General features: G+C 45.0%; 1 protein-coding gene across 1 annotated transcript; it reads left to right on the plus strand.

The window, feature by feature from the left end:
• The first annotated feature begins 1,779 nt into the window (after positions 1–1,779).
• SPARC (secreted protein, acidic, cysteine-rich (osteonectin)) lies at positions 1,780–13,240 on the plus strand. The gene is made up of 9 exons (XM_006893680.1): positions 1,780–1,836; positions 3,217–3,282; positions 4,371–4,458; positions 6,369–6,490; positions 7,212–7,332; positions 9,203–9,336; positions 10,183–10,331; positions 12,474–12,622; positions 13,212–13,240. Exons 1-9 carry the CDS (start codon positions 1,780–1,782, stop codon positions 13,238–13,240), a joined length of 915 nt encoding a protein of 304 aa, XP_006893742.1.
• The last annotated feature ends 2,138 nt before the right edge of the window (positions 13,241–15,378 follow it).

Consider the following 15,378-nt stretch of genomic DNA (forward strand, 5'->3'; position numbering starts at 1 on the left):
CAAAGAAGATTTTTCCACCTCTAAACTTGGGGAGCAAACATAGAACTGTGTGAGGGAGAGGAGCATGTTAGAAACTGCCTGGAAAGAGATGGCTGGACTCTTATGGAGGCTGAGACCATTGTTAAGCAAAGCCAAGTTCTCAGGTCAAGTTCTTTTTTATTTCAAGCAGGCTCTGTGAAGTAGGGAATAAGATTTTTTAGACTACGTTAGCCCAGTAAAGAACAGTTATGAAGTCTGTTCTTACTCTACTCATTCTTGATTTCAAATATAATAATCCAGTGTTAATGATGATATCCAAGGTGATGACATCTACTAAGGTCATCACTATGCCTGTGCCATTTTAAGGATATTTTAAGAGCTTCATCTACCAGGCAAGAGACTCAAGGTTCATGTGGTCTAACCTACTTAATTAGCGAATAGAGTAGAGTAAATATAGTTTCGTGAGGGCAAAGAACTTACTCCCAATCTAATGCAAGATGATATTGAGGTAGAATCTTTGAATAGAAATATCATATCAAGTGTTTCGTCTTATATTGCCAGGGTGTCACCCAGCAAGGGGACAGATGACTTAAGAAATGTAGAAAAAAAATTAGGAGTTGATGCGCTGAGATGAATGTTTTCTGGGATAAAAGTGGGGGAAGACAAGGCCACTGCTCCTTATGACTGAATGGCTGTCATTGAGTTGAAGGAACAGCCTTAATCTGGGAGCAAGAAGAAGCTTGAGTGAGATGGGTTTAGAGAGACCTTTCAAAGGCCGTTAATTTGGAAAGGCAGTCCATCTAGTTAGAATATAAAATAAAAATTTCCCACTTAAAATCCATTGATATGGATGGTATTTTGGCACTTTTAAGATAAAATTGTCCCCTAGGATCATTTGAGATTATTTTATTAGAGTCTAAAGTATAACATCCAGAGGCTGTCTTAGCAGTGGTCAGGGCAGGACAATTTTCTAGATCTCAGTTAACACTTTTTAGATATGAAAAAGGAAGAAAAGAGAACATGAAACACCTACAGGCATTTATATAGAGTTTCCCTTGAGGGTCCAGAGTAATGTTCTTTCTTGATAGAATTCAGAAAAATATGCCGTCATCAAGTTTCCAACGGCCACACTCCAAGGTTACTGTTCATCATTTTGTCTTGGAGATCTCATTGTTTCAAAATGGCAAGAGATTCCCATCTCTTGACTTCTCCAGTGGAGGCTGGGAGGAGGGAGGAAGAGGAACAGAGTTTGAGGAAGAGCAAAAAGAAATTTCTAGAAGATCATTGATGGCAAGAACCAATTTAAACTGAAGATAGTCCATTTTAGCATTGCTCAAAGTAGGCTAATTAGCCAGTTATGCTCACTGAATCACTTTTAAAAATTTTAAATAAATGCCAAAAGGAGACTTTATATCATTACCATAACGAGGGGAAAAAGATCTGTGTACATATGCTAACAGAAGGAATCTGTAAAATTAAACATAAAGAAAACAAAATAACTTTATTGAATTGCAGCTGAACAGTTTCTTGTGGACTTGAAAAGCCTGTTTTCTCTTTGTTAATATAAAGGAGACAGATGGGTGTTAGAGTGTTAGGGACACACTGAGACTTTCTTCTCATATAATCAGCATTGAAAGAGAATTGAATGGAAGCCATTTTCTCCCATTGTCATTGAACAAAATTCCTTATGCCATCTAAAATTACCTTGCATGTCCTAAGAATTCAGCATTAACTCTCCATCCAGGAATTCCCATTCACTGAAATCTCAATCCCTTTCATCCACACAGAGTTGCCAGCACCATGAGGGCCTGGATCTTCTTCCTCATTTGCCTGGCCGGAAGGGCCCTAGCAGCACCAGTAAGTACTTCATGATCAGAGCTTCTTAATCTTGTGTCTTCCATCAGTGACAGAACTTCTGACCTTGCCAGCTTTAGATACTTAGAGGGCGCAGGAACTTCTAGATCTTGAAGTGATTTTTGCTTTTTATGTTTTAATACTTTTTTTTTCTCTCCAGAAGAAATTGGGTTGAGGTCTATTGGGTAGCAGTTCTAGAGGACAGAGATTTCTGGGTAATGTGAAGATAAACTTTCTGGGTGTCTGAGCTCACAATCTATAGCTTAGGAAGACGTGATCTCTTTGTCATGATGTTAGAATGATGTGAAGCACAGAGAAGGAGATGGATTAGTTTCTAAATTAATTAGTGCTTTTGATTGTAAGCAACAAACGTACTCTGAGTGAACAAGGGATTGAAAAGATACAGGGATATATTTCACTAGTCAAGTCTGAAGGGACTGAAAAAAGAACACAAAAAAACAAAACACAACCCCAAACCAAAGCAACAGTCAATTCCAGGATCTGGGAGGCAGTTAAATTGATTAATCCCAACAATTTTCAAATCTTGAGATAACGTGCATGATTAAGAAATCAGGAAAAGCCAGCCTAGCTCAGCTTCTGTCCTGAGACTTCTTTTTAGCCAGGGAAAGGTGGGACCAACTTGATTGACAGAAAGTCCCTTCAGGATTAGCATGCAGATTTCCAGGGGTGTTAATATGGAGGGGAACATGTTCTAGAAGTGAGAAGAAGAAACAAAGTACAGACATTAAGAGCAGAGTATTTCTTCACTTATAGGTTGTGTAGACCTTAGGAGACTAATAGATTCTGCCAAAAAATTTGACAAAGTTGGTAATAATTTTAAAAACAGCCCAATCCTCCCAGGAGCCTTAAGCTGTATATACTATCTTATTTTTATTCTCTTTACTTCTTTTTCTGAAAAGAGGAATTGCCTCCTAAAAAGAACATAAAATGATAATGATAGTAATAGTAATAATATGATCATATTTGTGGGGAAGATAATGTTAAAATTCATAGTTCCATTCCCACAATCAGTCTTGGTTTTCCTATTTGCAGAATGAGGGTAGTGGTTCTGGATCAGCGATTTTCAGATATTAATTATTCAAAGAAGAGTGAGAAAGGTTTCTTCAAGCTAAATCTTAGCTGGAAGCCCCAGATACAAGATATACAAAAGGGAACTGCTTTAGTGCCTATGGGGTCCGGTGTGTGGGTTCTCTTTGGTCCTCTTTTCCACCTGTGCAGCCCCTGAGGGCCGGCCTTGCTCTCTCCATATCGGCTGCTCCCCATGTTCTTCCAGGTTTGACATTCCAAGCCAGGTGGATTTCAGAGATGAATCTGGACTTGACCCTGACCTCTCTGAACCCTATTTTTTCTTTGCAGCAGCAGCAACAGCAGGAAGCCCTGCCTGATGAGACGGAGGTGGTGGAGGAAACCGTGGCTGAGGGAACAGAGGTACGTGAGGGGAAAATTCCTCCCTGTCTATACTGCTACCTGGAGGCCCCAGATGTGGTGTGTCTAGCTGCTAGAATGAGGCAGTTGTATCCTTCCTTGTGTACACAAGCACATGTGGAAGTCCTCCACATCCCTCAGATCTCAGCATTGCCCTTAGTAGTTGTTGTTTTTGTTATGTGCTGTTGAATCATTTGCAACTCATAGCGACTGTATGTACAACAGCCCTAAACCCTGCTCTATCTTGTTCCAATCTTATTGTCTCTCACACACCAACCCCTATTACCCCCGTCACTGAATCAATCCATCTCATCAAGGGTCTTCCTCTCTTGTACTGTCTCTCCACCCTCCCAAGCATGACTTCCATCTCCAAGACCTGGTCTCTCCTTGCAACATGTCCAAAGTATGTCAGATGAAACTTCAGAATCCTTGACTCCAAGGAGCAGCCTAGTCTTCCTCTCTCCAGGATGAACTTGTTTGTTCTCCTAGCAGTCCATAGTATATTCAATACTATTTTCCAGCATCACAGCTCAAAGGCATCAGTTCTCCTTCTATCATCCCTAGTCATTGTCCAGCTTTCTGACGCATAGCCAGTAATGGCAAAGACCGTGGCCTGAATCAGATGCACCTTAGTCTCCAGATTGACATCATTGCTCTTTGAGCATCCTCAGTTTTAATGAAAGGCTATAGCACAAAGCCATTACTTTGAATATTTAAATTTTAAAAGCTGTGGCACAGCTTTTTGTACATGTTTACCCAGAGTCTCCCCATGTCTATATCCAATGAGAGAAGACTGTTCTAATTGGCTGGTAGGGGTAGAGGGCTTGGTACCTCTTCCTGCACTAACACCCCATGAGATCTGTGAGGTATCTCAGCAGAGTATACAAAATAAGGTGGGTCTTTAAATTCTGAGCCCCAGATGCTGCCATTTGGATTTTTTGACCTGTCCCAACCTGCCTTTCCCTATCCCTCTGTGGGCACCTAAAGATCCAGGTAGGACATCTCTCTGTCCCTGTACAAGTTCCACCCCTTTCCTCCAGATCCAGGATAGCAGGGGCACTCATCCACCCTTTTCTCTTTCTCCACCTCAGGTACCTGTGGGAGCCAACCCTGTCCAGGTGGAAGTAGGAGAATTTGATGATGGTGCTGAGGAGACTGAGGAAGAAGTAGTAGCTGAAAGTAGGTCCCTTCTCACGAGTTGGCCCAGCCAGTGATGGCCATCTGCTGCCTTAGCCTAGGCTGTGAGGACAGGTTTACAGACAGGCCTGCCTGGGATTCCTTCCCTAGCCAAAGGCAAGGTGGGAAGCTCAGTGAGCTGTGGAGGAGAAGCGACTTTGACAGAAGTTAGCACTCAGTGACCTAATATCCTGGGAAGATCTAGACCATGTATATCTATACTCTGAGGGACAGAAAGGGAAATATCCCCAGCAGGAAATGGCCACCTCTCTCACAGCTCTTCCAGAGTTGGATCTTACTGAGGTTACCACACACGTCTGGTCACTAAAGTTCTCTATAACCTCTTCCCTAGTCCAATTCCTTCACGGAAACAGACCTAAGAATACCAAGTGTTTTCACATCCATTATCTTATTTCACAGCCCTGAGTAACAGAGACCAAGAAACCTGACACAACTCACGTAACATTACCCAGGAAGTTAGTGCCAGAGAGAGAGAAGTGACCCAGAGCTTCTGGCTTCAACCCACCCTGCTGACATCTCCAGTCTACAGAGTACAAAGATGCTGTACTGAGAGATTAAAATCATGGATTTTGGAGGCAAACCAACCAAAATTTGAATCTAGGCTAGTCATTCTTTATGCAATGACCTCACATAGCTTGCTTATTAGCCCTTTGAATGTCATCTTCCTCACCTCTAACATCAAATGGAGTCTTAGTGGTGCAAATTATTAACAGATTTGGCTGCTGAGAAATTGGAGGTTCAAGTCCAGCCAGAGACGCCTCAGAAGAAAGACCTGACCTGGAAAACCCTGTGGATCACAGTTCGGCTCTGACACATGAAGGGTTGTCATAGGTCAGAGTAGACGCGATGGCAATTGGTTTTTACAGGGAATGATAAGATGGTAGATCCTTAAGAAGTTTGAATCCTCCAGGTGCTCCATGGGAAAACAGATGGACCATCTCCTACCATGTGATTTACCTGCTGGAGGGTCAGCCTTGGGTTGGTTCTGACTCACACACCAACAACAACAACAACAGATCCTCACCCAGGGTTGTTGGGAAGATTGTAAGAGAAAGCATATGAATATGTGGTTTCAGCTTGGCCCCATGACTATATGGGTAGATATCCAGTAAAGGATAATGAAAATGCTGAAAATAAAGCATCGGCAGGAAAAGGTTGGATTAAATCCTCCTCCTCGGGGAGTCACAGGCATTTAGATCCAGGGGCGCAGAGTCATGCTCCTTCCCTTCCACACGCCCACCTTATCCGGTGTTTACAGTTAGGTCAGACCCTATTGTTCACTGTGGGCCTCAAGGCCCTTCTCCCTTTTCCTTTAAAGCCTCTTAAATGTGTTTTATTAAGTCTTACAATCCCTTGGCTCCATGACAACAGCTGGCCTTCTAAGTCATTCTAGAAAGTTCGTTTTAGGATCCAGAAATGCCTCACTAGGATGAATCATTCTCACGGTGGAGCAAACAGCCACTTGAAAGGCTGAGGTGTTAAGTATACTCAGAGTCAACTTGGAAGAAGTCTCAAGTCCATTCTGACACACATGGGGATCTGATCATCATCAACTGGACTTGATTTGACAACTGGTTTCTTTAAATGATTGATCAGCTGAGAGCTGGAAACACAAAGGTTGCTTCCGACTTGATGGTAGCCACAGGGCACCTGGTGTTTCTGGGTCCCAGACAGAGCCTTCACCCTCAAAATCAGTATCTGACTGACCTCAGACTAAACTAGCCTCCACGCAAAGCCAACTGGCTCCTAGATGCTACTGACGATGCTCAACAGGAAAGCAGGGAGGACTCAGGGCTGCCTAGAGTCCAGAGTAGGGGCCACAGCCCGGTTGGTCTTGACTGGGTTGGTGGTTGCTCAAGGGGTGCTAACTCTTGGGTCTTTGCACCTACCAGATCCCTGCCAGAACCACCACTGCAAACACGGCAAGGTGTGTGAGCTGGATGAGAACAACACCCCCATGTGCGTGTGCCAGGACCCCACCACCTGCCCTGCTCCCGTTGGCGAGTTTGAAAAGGTAAGGACTGAGGTATAGTGGTTAGGAGACTAGACCCTTCATTACACAGTGTCTCCCCAGAAAGCTCTTGGCATGATGGTTCCACTAAGCAGCTTCAGTCCCACAAATCCGCTTTCTAGATAGCCACGGCAAGGATGTAGTGATAAGAAGTGAATTTCTACTTACTAGTAACTTCTTACCACCAAGTAGCCTGCGACTCATAGCAACCCTATGTACAACAGCTCAGATAGTTTATCAGCATGTCCAGTTTGCAAGCCCGTTATCCAACATCAGTGCCATGACTACTGAGGTAGCATCAGATCTGACTCATAATGATCCCTCTTTACTACTTAGGGGAAATTTAAAAACAGCATAGGAAACAGGAAACGATTTATCAATCAAATTCGCACATGCCAGCCAAGGGTCAGTGTTACAAGTAGGATAGGAGTCTCCAATGTGATGTATTTTTTGCCCATTCCTAATGTCAGGACCTTCCAGGTATGTCCTTACATATCTCAGCCCCGAGTCGTGCCTCTGCACAGAGTTACAGCTTTCAACGTGGGCTCAGCATTGATTAGAACTCCCAAAAGTGGGTGTTTTGCCCACACACTAAGTCGTTGTGTGACTTTAGCTAATTACATTCTTTGCCCTCATTGTTGTCACCTCTAAAATGGGTACAAATGACCACACCAGCCGAGGGCTTTGGGAATGAAGGACGAGGTGTACTGTGCTCTGTCAACAGGTGTGCAGCAATGACAACAAGACTTTTGACTCTTCCTGCCACTTCTTTGCCACAAAATGCACCCTGGAAGGCACCAAGAAGGGTCACAAACTCCACCTGGACTACATCGGACCTTGCAAATGTGAGTCTTTCCTTCGGCCTTTCCCATCAAGGAAGATGCACTGATGCTGGCTTTGTGTGGCCCTGAGAAAATCAATTCTTTTGTCTGAGTCCTGGCGTTCTTGTTTATAAAATGAGGTGATTACCAAGGAATAGCTTTTCCTTAGCCACCGGTTTACGACATTTTCTTAGGAAGAGTTGATTTTGGAAGATCCGGGAGGAATTTTGGAGCTGTTATCTAGCTTCTTTAGATAACTGCATTCCTTTCTCTAATGAGAATGTGGGACTAACACAAATCTTTTCTGCTCCCAAACAGGTAGAGCAAACATGATGTCCTACCTGGACCTTCAGTGTTTTTAAAACAGAGACACACTTATTTGATTTCTTTTAGGCCCAGTTACTCAGTATTGACTTATCTCCAATTAGCTTTACTACTTTCCTATTGAAGGGGCCTTGATTAAAATTATTAAAGTGTTGGGCTGCTAGGCAAAAGGTTAATAGTTTGAATGCACCACCTGCTCTACAGGAAAAATATATATATATTATATATTATATATATCTATTATATATATCTATATATATCTCGTCTCTGCATCTGCAAGGTTACTGCCTTGGAAATCAGACGGAGTAATTCTATTCCATCCTATAGGTTGCTATGAGTCAGAATTGATGTGATAGCATATTATTATGCTCCTGTATGTCATCATAAGACATGATCAGTCACCTTCTGAAATATGGAAGTCGGGTGTTTGGGGGAAGGACTCCCAGGGTGTTGTCTAGCTTTTTATTAGGGATCCCAACTGCAGATTCACTAACCCAGGTACTCCATTTGGTGCTGGTGGCCTCGCTACCTGATATCTGAGACAACATACACATTGGATGTGTGACGCATTCTGGCCCCAGATGGCATTAGCGAGAGCCACTCACCTAGCACAGGTGTGCAGGGTGCAGATGAGCGAAGAGGAAAACAGTTCTGTGGTCAGCCGTTCAGTTGTGAGGCTGAGGACGTGAAATGAGAACATTAGCACCTGGAAGAGCGCAGGCCGAGGAGGTATTGGTGGGAAGCTCTTGGGCAGTGAGACTGAGAAGTTTCCAAGGGAATTTTGTTTTCCTTTGTGTACATTGTGTCCACTCACCTCAACTTCTAGTGTTTACGTCATAGACATTCTCTTCCACTTCCCAGTGGGAGGTAAAGAATGCAGTGATCTGATCCCACAGAAAGGCTTGTTATGGTTCCCAAATGAGGGAAGAGTGGACTCCAGAGCCCCCAGGGAACCATCTGCCGTAGCTGGATGAGGCTCTGTTATATGATCTTAAGCACGCCTTCCTCCACACTGACCTTCGTCCAATAAAAGAGGTGCACTCAGATGAACTTCTGGCCCTGCCAATGTGGGATTCTTCGTTCCAAAGAGTGGGATGGAAGGAATCAGCTCTAAGGAAATTCCAGTGATGAAGCCTTTATCTTGCATTTGATCAGCGGTTGAATTGAGTCCATAAAGAGAGTTTATTTCTCAGCTTCCCGGCATCAAACACCTCCCAGTGGTTGGCTTCAGCAGCATGAGGCCTTTTGGCTTCTGTGATAATGTCACCTGGAATCCATCACCCAAAAGTGAAGGCTCCAACAGTTGCAGAGCAGCTGACTTAGAAGGAACTAATTCCCTCTGGAGACCAGACCAAGGTCAAGGGAGCAGTAGACACACTTGCACTTTTCCATTTCAGCAGGTCCTTAGCTTTGTAACTTCCTTTGTTTAAATGGCCACTTTGTAAAAGTCATGGCTAGAGAGTAGCTTAAAGAGAAGGGCAGGTGTAGGGAGAGGCCACTCCATGCATCATGTGGGCCCTCAAGCAGAAAGGGTCAGGTCTGTGCTGACCACTAATGTTTTGAATCCTAGACATTCCCCCATGCCTGGACTCCGAACTGACTGAATTCCCCCTGCGCATGCGTGACTGGCTTAAGAACGTTCTGGTCACCCTGTACGAGAGAGATGAGGACAACAACCTTCTGACTGAGAAACAGAAGCTGAAAGTAAGTGGTATCTTCCTGGGCCCTTGAGGGAGCCGGCAAGGCCTTGAGCTAATCTGCTGTTTGGCCTTGGAATGACTAAGTTCCACAGTTTCTAAAACCAGACCCTCCCCTCACCCACCACCACCTCCTTGTATCCTTACGGCATTGGGTCTTCATTCTTACCGCGCCTGGAGACTCGCAGAACATATGAGCCTCTTATTAACTAAAAAGACACAAATAACCTTACTTCTTCTTTGTTTCTAAACTCTGAGGCAGTGATTTGTAAACTTCAGTGGACCTATCACTGGAAGTTCTGATAAATTGTGGGTTTCTAGGCCCCGCTCCAGGCTAGCGCATCTATCTCTATGAAGCTGCATTGTAGCACACGTGAAGAATGGGTAATCTCCTCCCTTGCCATTAACTGCCTCAGAAAACCCACTGGAGGGTCAGCTCTAGGTGGGGTCCGACTTGACAGCATACAGCAACAACAACAGGGACCCCTTCAAAAAGGGTTGCTGTAGTAGTTATCAGAGTGGGCTCAAACATATCAAAAGCCATGGAGATAGCACAGGGAAGGACACTGTTTTATTTTGTTATCCATAATAGCAACTAACTACATTTGACAAGCGCACTGTAGAATTTCTCTTCACAAATTCTAAGGTGTACTTCACCCAGCTCATCCCAGGCCTTCACTTTTGGGAATGAGATGCTGATACCCATCTCCGCTTCCTCTTCCTCCATCTTCCTCTTGAGCCCTGTCTTGACTGAATTTTACCTGCTCTGGCTTCCGCCCCAGGAGGGAGGAGCCCTGGCAGGCTGGCATGGTCTCCCCAGGACCCTTTAGCACACCACCCTCTGCTACCACAGGTGAAGAAGATCTATGAGAACGAGAGGCGCCTGGAGGCTGGGGACCACCCTGTGGAGCTGCTGGCTCGGGACTTCGAGAAGAATTACAACATGTACATCTTCCCCGTGCGCTGGCAGTTTGGCCAGCTGGACCAACATCCCATTGACGGGTAAGACCAAGACCCTCCATGACCACAGACAGGGTCGGCTCCGACGTGGCCCTGGAATGGACTGCCAGGACACAGCTCTGGTTGCTGAGCTAGGTATGAGTCAGTAGCTTTTCAATAGCCTCTGTTGCTCCTCGCCCTGAATCTTGCAGTTTGTCTAGAGTTGGGGCAGAAAGAAACAGGCATCTGGAGAGCAGATGGAGATTTCTGTGGAGGAATTTGATAAGACACTCATTCATTGTGCTACAGGAAGCGGAAGTCAGAATGAACCGGAAATCCCTCTGAGAGTTCTGGGGCCTGGATGTCGGTTGGGGGAAAGTAAGTTAGGAAGAAATGCCAGACTAATGGGTGACAAAGGCTAGACGTTTGCAATGTCTGAATCTTATCTTAATGCCTGACCTGGAAGGTAACAAAACAATGATGTCCACACGGACAATTCAGTAACATTGATTCCATTCCCATTCCCTAAGCTATGTAACTATTAACCTTATAGTTTTCCAGTTCTTTCCACCATCATTTTCATAACCACAGTGCTCCCCAAACAAATGCTCAGCATTATTTAATCGGTGTTTTAACAAGAATCACAACAGAGAGGGTCTTGGTCCCATGGAGCTCACACTGTATGTGACAATCTAGCCATAAAGCCCTTAGGAAGGTGCTCATGGTGGCTTGCAGAGGCCCACCACTCTCACCCCTCTAGCTTCTTTTGCTATGTGTCCTGAAGAGAGTGGAGAGCGGAGCAGTGGCCCTGTTCACAGGCATGGGGAGTGAGGCTGGAAGCAGGGACGCTCCTCTCTGGGTGCTTACCCCTTGCTCTTTGCTCAGCCCATGTGGAAGCTGCCTGTCTACACTGACAGCAATCCTGGGTGTCCAGGGTCTACTGGGCTCTGGGAAACTCCCAGCTGCTTCTCTCCCAGGCTGCCTCCATGGCTGGGATCCAGCTGAGTCACTCACTGTGCAGTCACGGGGGAACATCTGGAGCTCAGCTGAACAACTGGGTCCCACTCTAGCAAAGGGGCTGGAGAGAAGTTTCCAGATGGGCTGTGAGGAATGTGTTCCAGCCCCAGGCAAGGGGATCCCTGTTCCTCTAATTCTTGTCCTGGAGCTGCTATCTGGTCTTGCTGGAGTCCTTAGGCCAGCCTGGGCCTCAGTTTCCCCACCAGTGCAGTGAGTGAAGACCATCCTAGCTCAAATATTGCACACCGCCTCCTGTTGTTTGGGTGGGGCTGCGAGTTTGGAGGTTAGAGGGGGGAATTGGGTCATATTGTTCTTGGGGAAGAGTGTTTTGGAAAACAACTATTTGGGAGCTCTGGAGAGCAAGGAGGGGAAAAAATGAAACATGTGCTCTGGAATCCAAGGCCTGCAGGGAGGTGAGGGGTTGATGCAGTGGGAGAAAAAGCAGAAGGGCTTCCCTTTTAATAGTTAAATGATAGCAGAAAAAGAAGTACAAGCTCTGTGGAAAAGAATAGAGTTCCTTTTGACTGTCAAGGCCAATCCCAGTTCCTTCCCACGCTCCTTCCTGGACATTAGCACTGTGGAGTGCTTATTTTTCGAGGCCCTTTTCTAGGCAAGTATAGCTGTATAAATGTAAGCCCAGAGCAAACATACAATTGTTTCGAATTTGAGAAAAGTTTAATATCTTTAAATTTCTCTGCCACCCCAACTCCCAGACAATTAAGAAACACAAATGCAGCAGCAGATTTTGCTGTTGAGCCCATGTGGCTTCAAAACGTGAAGGACCTTTAGAAACGGTGACCACTTCTCCCACCTATTTGATGCCTGGGGAAATGGAAGCTCAGAGTGGGGCACCGCTGTGCTCTAAGTCACACAGCAGGCCCGAGAGTGGCAGAGTCAGTTTCCACACCAGTGCAGTGAGTGAAGGCCATCCTTCCAGCTCAAACATTGTACACTCCCTCCCGTTGTGTGGGTAGGGCTGGGAGTTTGGAGGTTAGAGGGGGAATTGGGGTCATACTGTTCCGTGGAGCTCCTTGGGGACGAGTGTTTGGAAAACAACTATTTGGGAGCTCTGGAGAACAAGGAGGGGAAAAAAATGAAACATGCTCTGGAATCCAAGGCCTGCAGGGAGGTGAGGGGCCCACTCCTCCCTCTGCACTGAGCATCCTCCTCTTTGCCTCTCTCCTGCAGGTACCTGTCCCACACCGAGCTGGCCCCACTGCGTGCTCCCCTCATCCCCATGGAACACTGCACCACCCGCTTCTTTGAGACCTGTGACCTGGACAATGACAAGTACATTGCCCTGGAAGAGTGGGCCGGTTGCTTCGGCATCAAGGAGCGTGAGTGTCTCAGAGAAGGGTCCGAGTGACCCCAAGGCCATGGTCAGGGCCTCTCTGCCTTGACCACTGAGCTCTGCTCCCATGGCAGACTGCCCCCTGCCTCCCTCTCTCTCCACTCTCTCTGTCTGCACCCATCTTTTATTTTCCTGTCTCTTCTGTGTGTCTGCACCTCTCCATCTCTGCCCTCTGTCCTTTCTCTGCCGATCTGTACACTCTGCCTATTTGACTTCTGTCTTCCCTCACTGTTTGAGTGGGTCTCACTCTCTCGGACCATCTTTCTGATCTTTCTCTGTTCATCTGTCTCTTGCTTTTTCCCTTCCTTAAGCATTAGTGTTTATTTTGTGCCAAGTCCTATTTTGAGAACTAGACATAGCAGACATGGAAAAGGAAACAGGAAGTGTAACTTGGCAGCATAAGAGATGTGGATGTGCCAGAGCCAGGGAGACCAGACTGGCTTCCTGTGTGACCTTGGACTAACCACTTGGCCCTGTTCTTGGGGGTGGTTGGAGACCCATGGAATCCCCAGAAAGTATGTCTTTCATAACACAAGGCCTCATCCTCAATGCTACTCTCTTTCCTTGCTTTACAGAGGATATCGAGAAGGATCTTGTCATCTAAACGTACACCTCCTCCAGCAGTTCCTGGATTTTCTTTTTGACCTTCCTCTTCCTATTTCCCTCAATGTTTAAAATGTTTGGATGGTTTGTGGTTCTGCCTGGGGACAAGGTGCTAATATAGATTTAAATGAATATATTAACGGTGCTAAAAATTGAAATTGTAACCCAAGTCATGACATTTATAGTTGTAACTTGACTCTCAAGGCCTGTTGCTCACCCACTAATGACCCCCTTTTTCTTCTGCCTTCTGCAGCCTTGCCCATGTTCTTGCTGGCTTATGGGTAGAAACTTTGGTCTGCTTGAGTCTGCCTTAAACACACACTGCTTCTTCAAAACCTCTTTCTCTGTTTGAAATGAATACCAAGTCAGAATTAGTGGTAATTTTAATTGAGGGTAGTGGTTGCTTGAGGGATCTTTCCCAGACAGCCCAGAGGTGGTGGACAAAGAGAAATAATGGACATGTGATATTGGCAAGGATGTTTCTGGGACTAGAAGACCTGTGATGGAGGAATCCCTGCAGAACCCACCAGCCAGAACCTCAGAGAGCAAGCCTTGGACCTGCACCAGAGAGAGAGAATCTGGGCCAAGTTATGCAAGTACATAAACTCTCACATTGACCCAGTTTGTCATCATTTTCTTTTACCTTTCAGTGCAGTTTCTTTTTACATTATATCCCTCTTTCCAACTTTGGGAGCTGTAGACCATCAGCAAGGTCCTGGGGATGCACTTCCACCTTCTACTAGGCTTCTCTTCTCCTATCCTGGGGAATGCAGGCTTCTTCTGGGGGCTCTGGGGGCTGTGACTGTTTCAGCCAGGAAGACCAAAATCAAGAGCAAGTCATAGAATGTTGTGAAACAGTAGAGCTGGTGACTTTTTCTTTCACATTTGGGTGACTGTCATGAAGTTGTGTTTTGTTGTATTTTCTTTCCTTCCTATTTGGTTTCTAGCATATTCCTATTACCCCACCTCTTTCCTCCTTTCCCTCCTCTATTAATCAAGAGAAACCTTCAAAGTCAATGAGATGGTCGGATCTCACAGGCTGAGAACTCGTTCACCTCCAAGCATTTCATGAAAAAGCTGCTTCTTATTAATCGTGCAAACTATTGCCATGAGGCAATGAGTTTGACAATCTTTCAAAATAAAAAGTAACGACTTAGAAACTGCCTTCCTGAGTGATTTTGCATATATTGCGTCTCTTCAGTATGTTAACACACAAACACACACAAATCTTTGCAGTCACACAAAGACAGATGCTTTTGCAGACAGATGTGGGAACTCCATGAGGCCAGCCAGTGTTTCTATTGTGTGAAGTTTGTCACATCGACAGCAGCTAACAGTATAAACTCTACAGACATACAAGTACTTGTATACAGCGGGATGTACGGTTCTTCAAAACATTAATTAGGCTAACTCATTTGGTTAGGGGATAGATTTAATCACATCTGTGATCTCATTCTTATTCATCATTATTACAAGCACCAAACAAGTAACTCTTTTCATTCATCATACACTTATTTGCTCATTCATTTATTAAACAAATATTTTCTCTCAACTTTTTATACAGTTTCATGGAAAAAGATTGGTTTCTCACTCCACAATTTATACACATTTCATTTTATGACATTAGTTATAATCCCCTCACTGTCTGCAGCACTGCCCACTTTCTCCCTGGGTATCTCATTAGCCCATCGGTCCTGCCCCTTCGATCTGTTTTCTGACCTTCTTATGGGAAAGGGGCAATGTTGTCTTGACAGCCTCATATGATTGTTGTTTACATTCCTCACAATAGTTCACAGTTTTGATCTCCTGTTTGGCTGAAGTGTGATCCTGGAAGTGGGTTCATTTCCAGGTTTGAAGGAATCTAGGGGTCAACACATATTTTGGGTGTGTTTACTCTATACAAGGTCTGTATCACTCATTGGGGACCAAGTAGGCAAAACAGACTAAACTTTTTTTTAAACTTTAAACTTTAGGTAAAAATATATAATGCACCACTTACTACGCTGCATTGAAAAATAAGGAACTCATGCAATATTACTCAAAATGGGTGACCCTGGAGGACATTGTTGTTGTTGTTATGTGCCATCAAGTCGTTTGCGACTCATAGCGACCCTATGTACAAGAGCCCTAAACGCTGTT

The sequence above is a fragment of the Elephantulus edwardii genome, unplaced genomic scaffold (assembly GCF_000299155.1).
Source record: "Elephantulus edwardii isolate Elephantulus edwardi_28Jun2011 unplaced genomic scaffold, EleEdw1.0 scaffold00130, whole genome shotgun sequence".
In the NCBI taxonomy this organism is placed as follows: domain Eukaryota; kingdom Metazoa; phylum Chordata; class Mammalia; order Macroscelidea; family Macroscelididae; genus Elephantulus; species Elephantulus edwardii.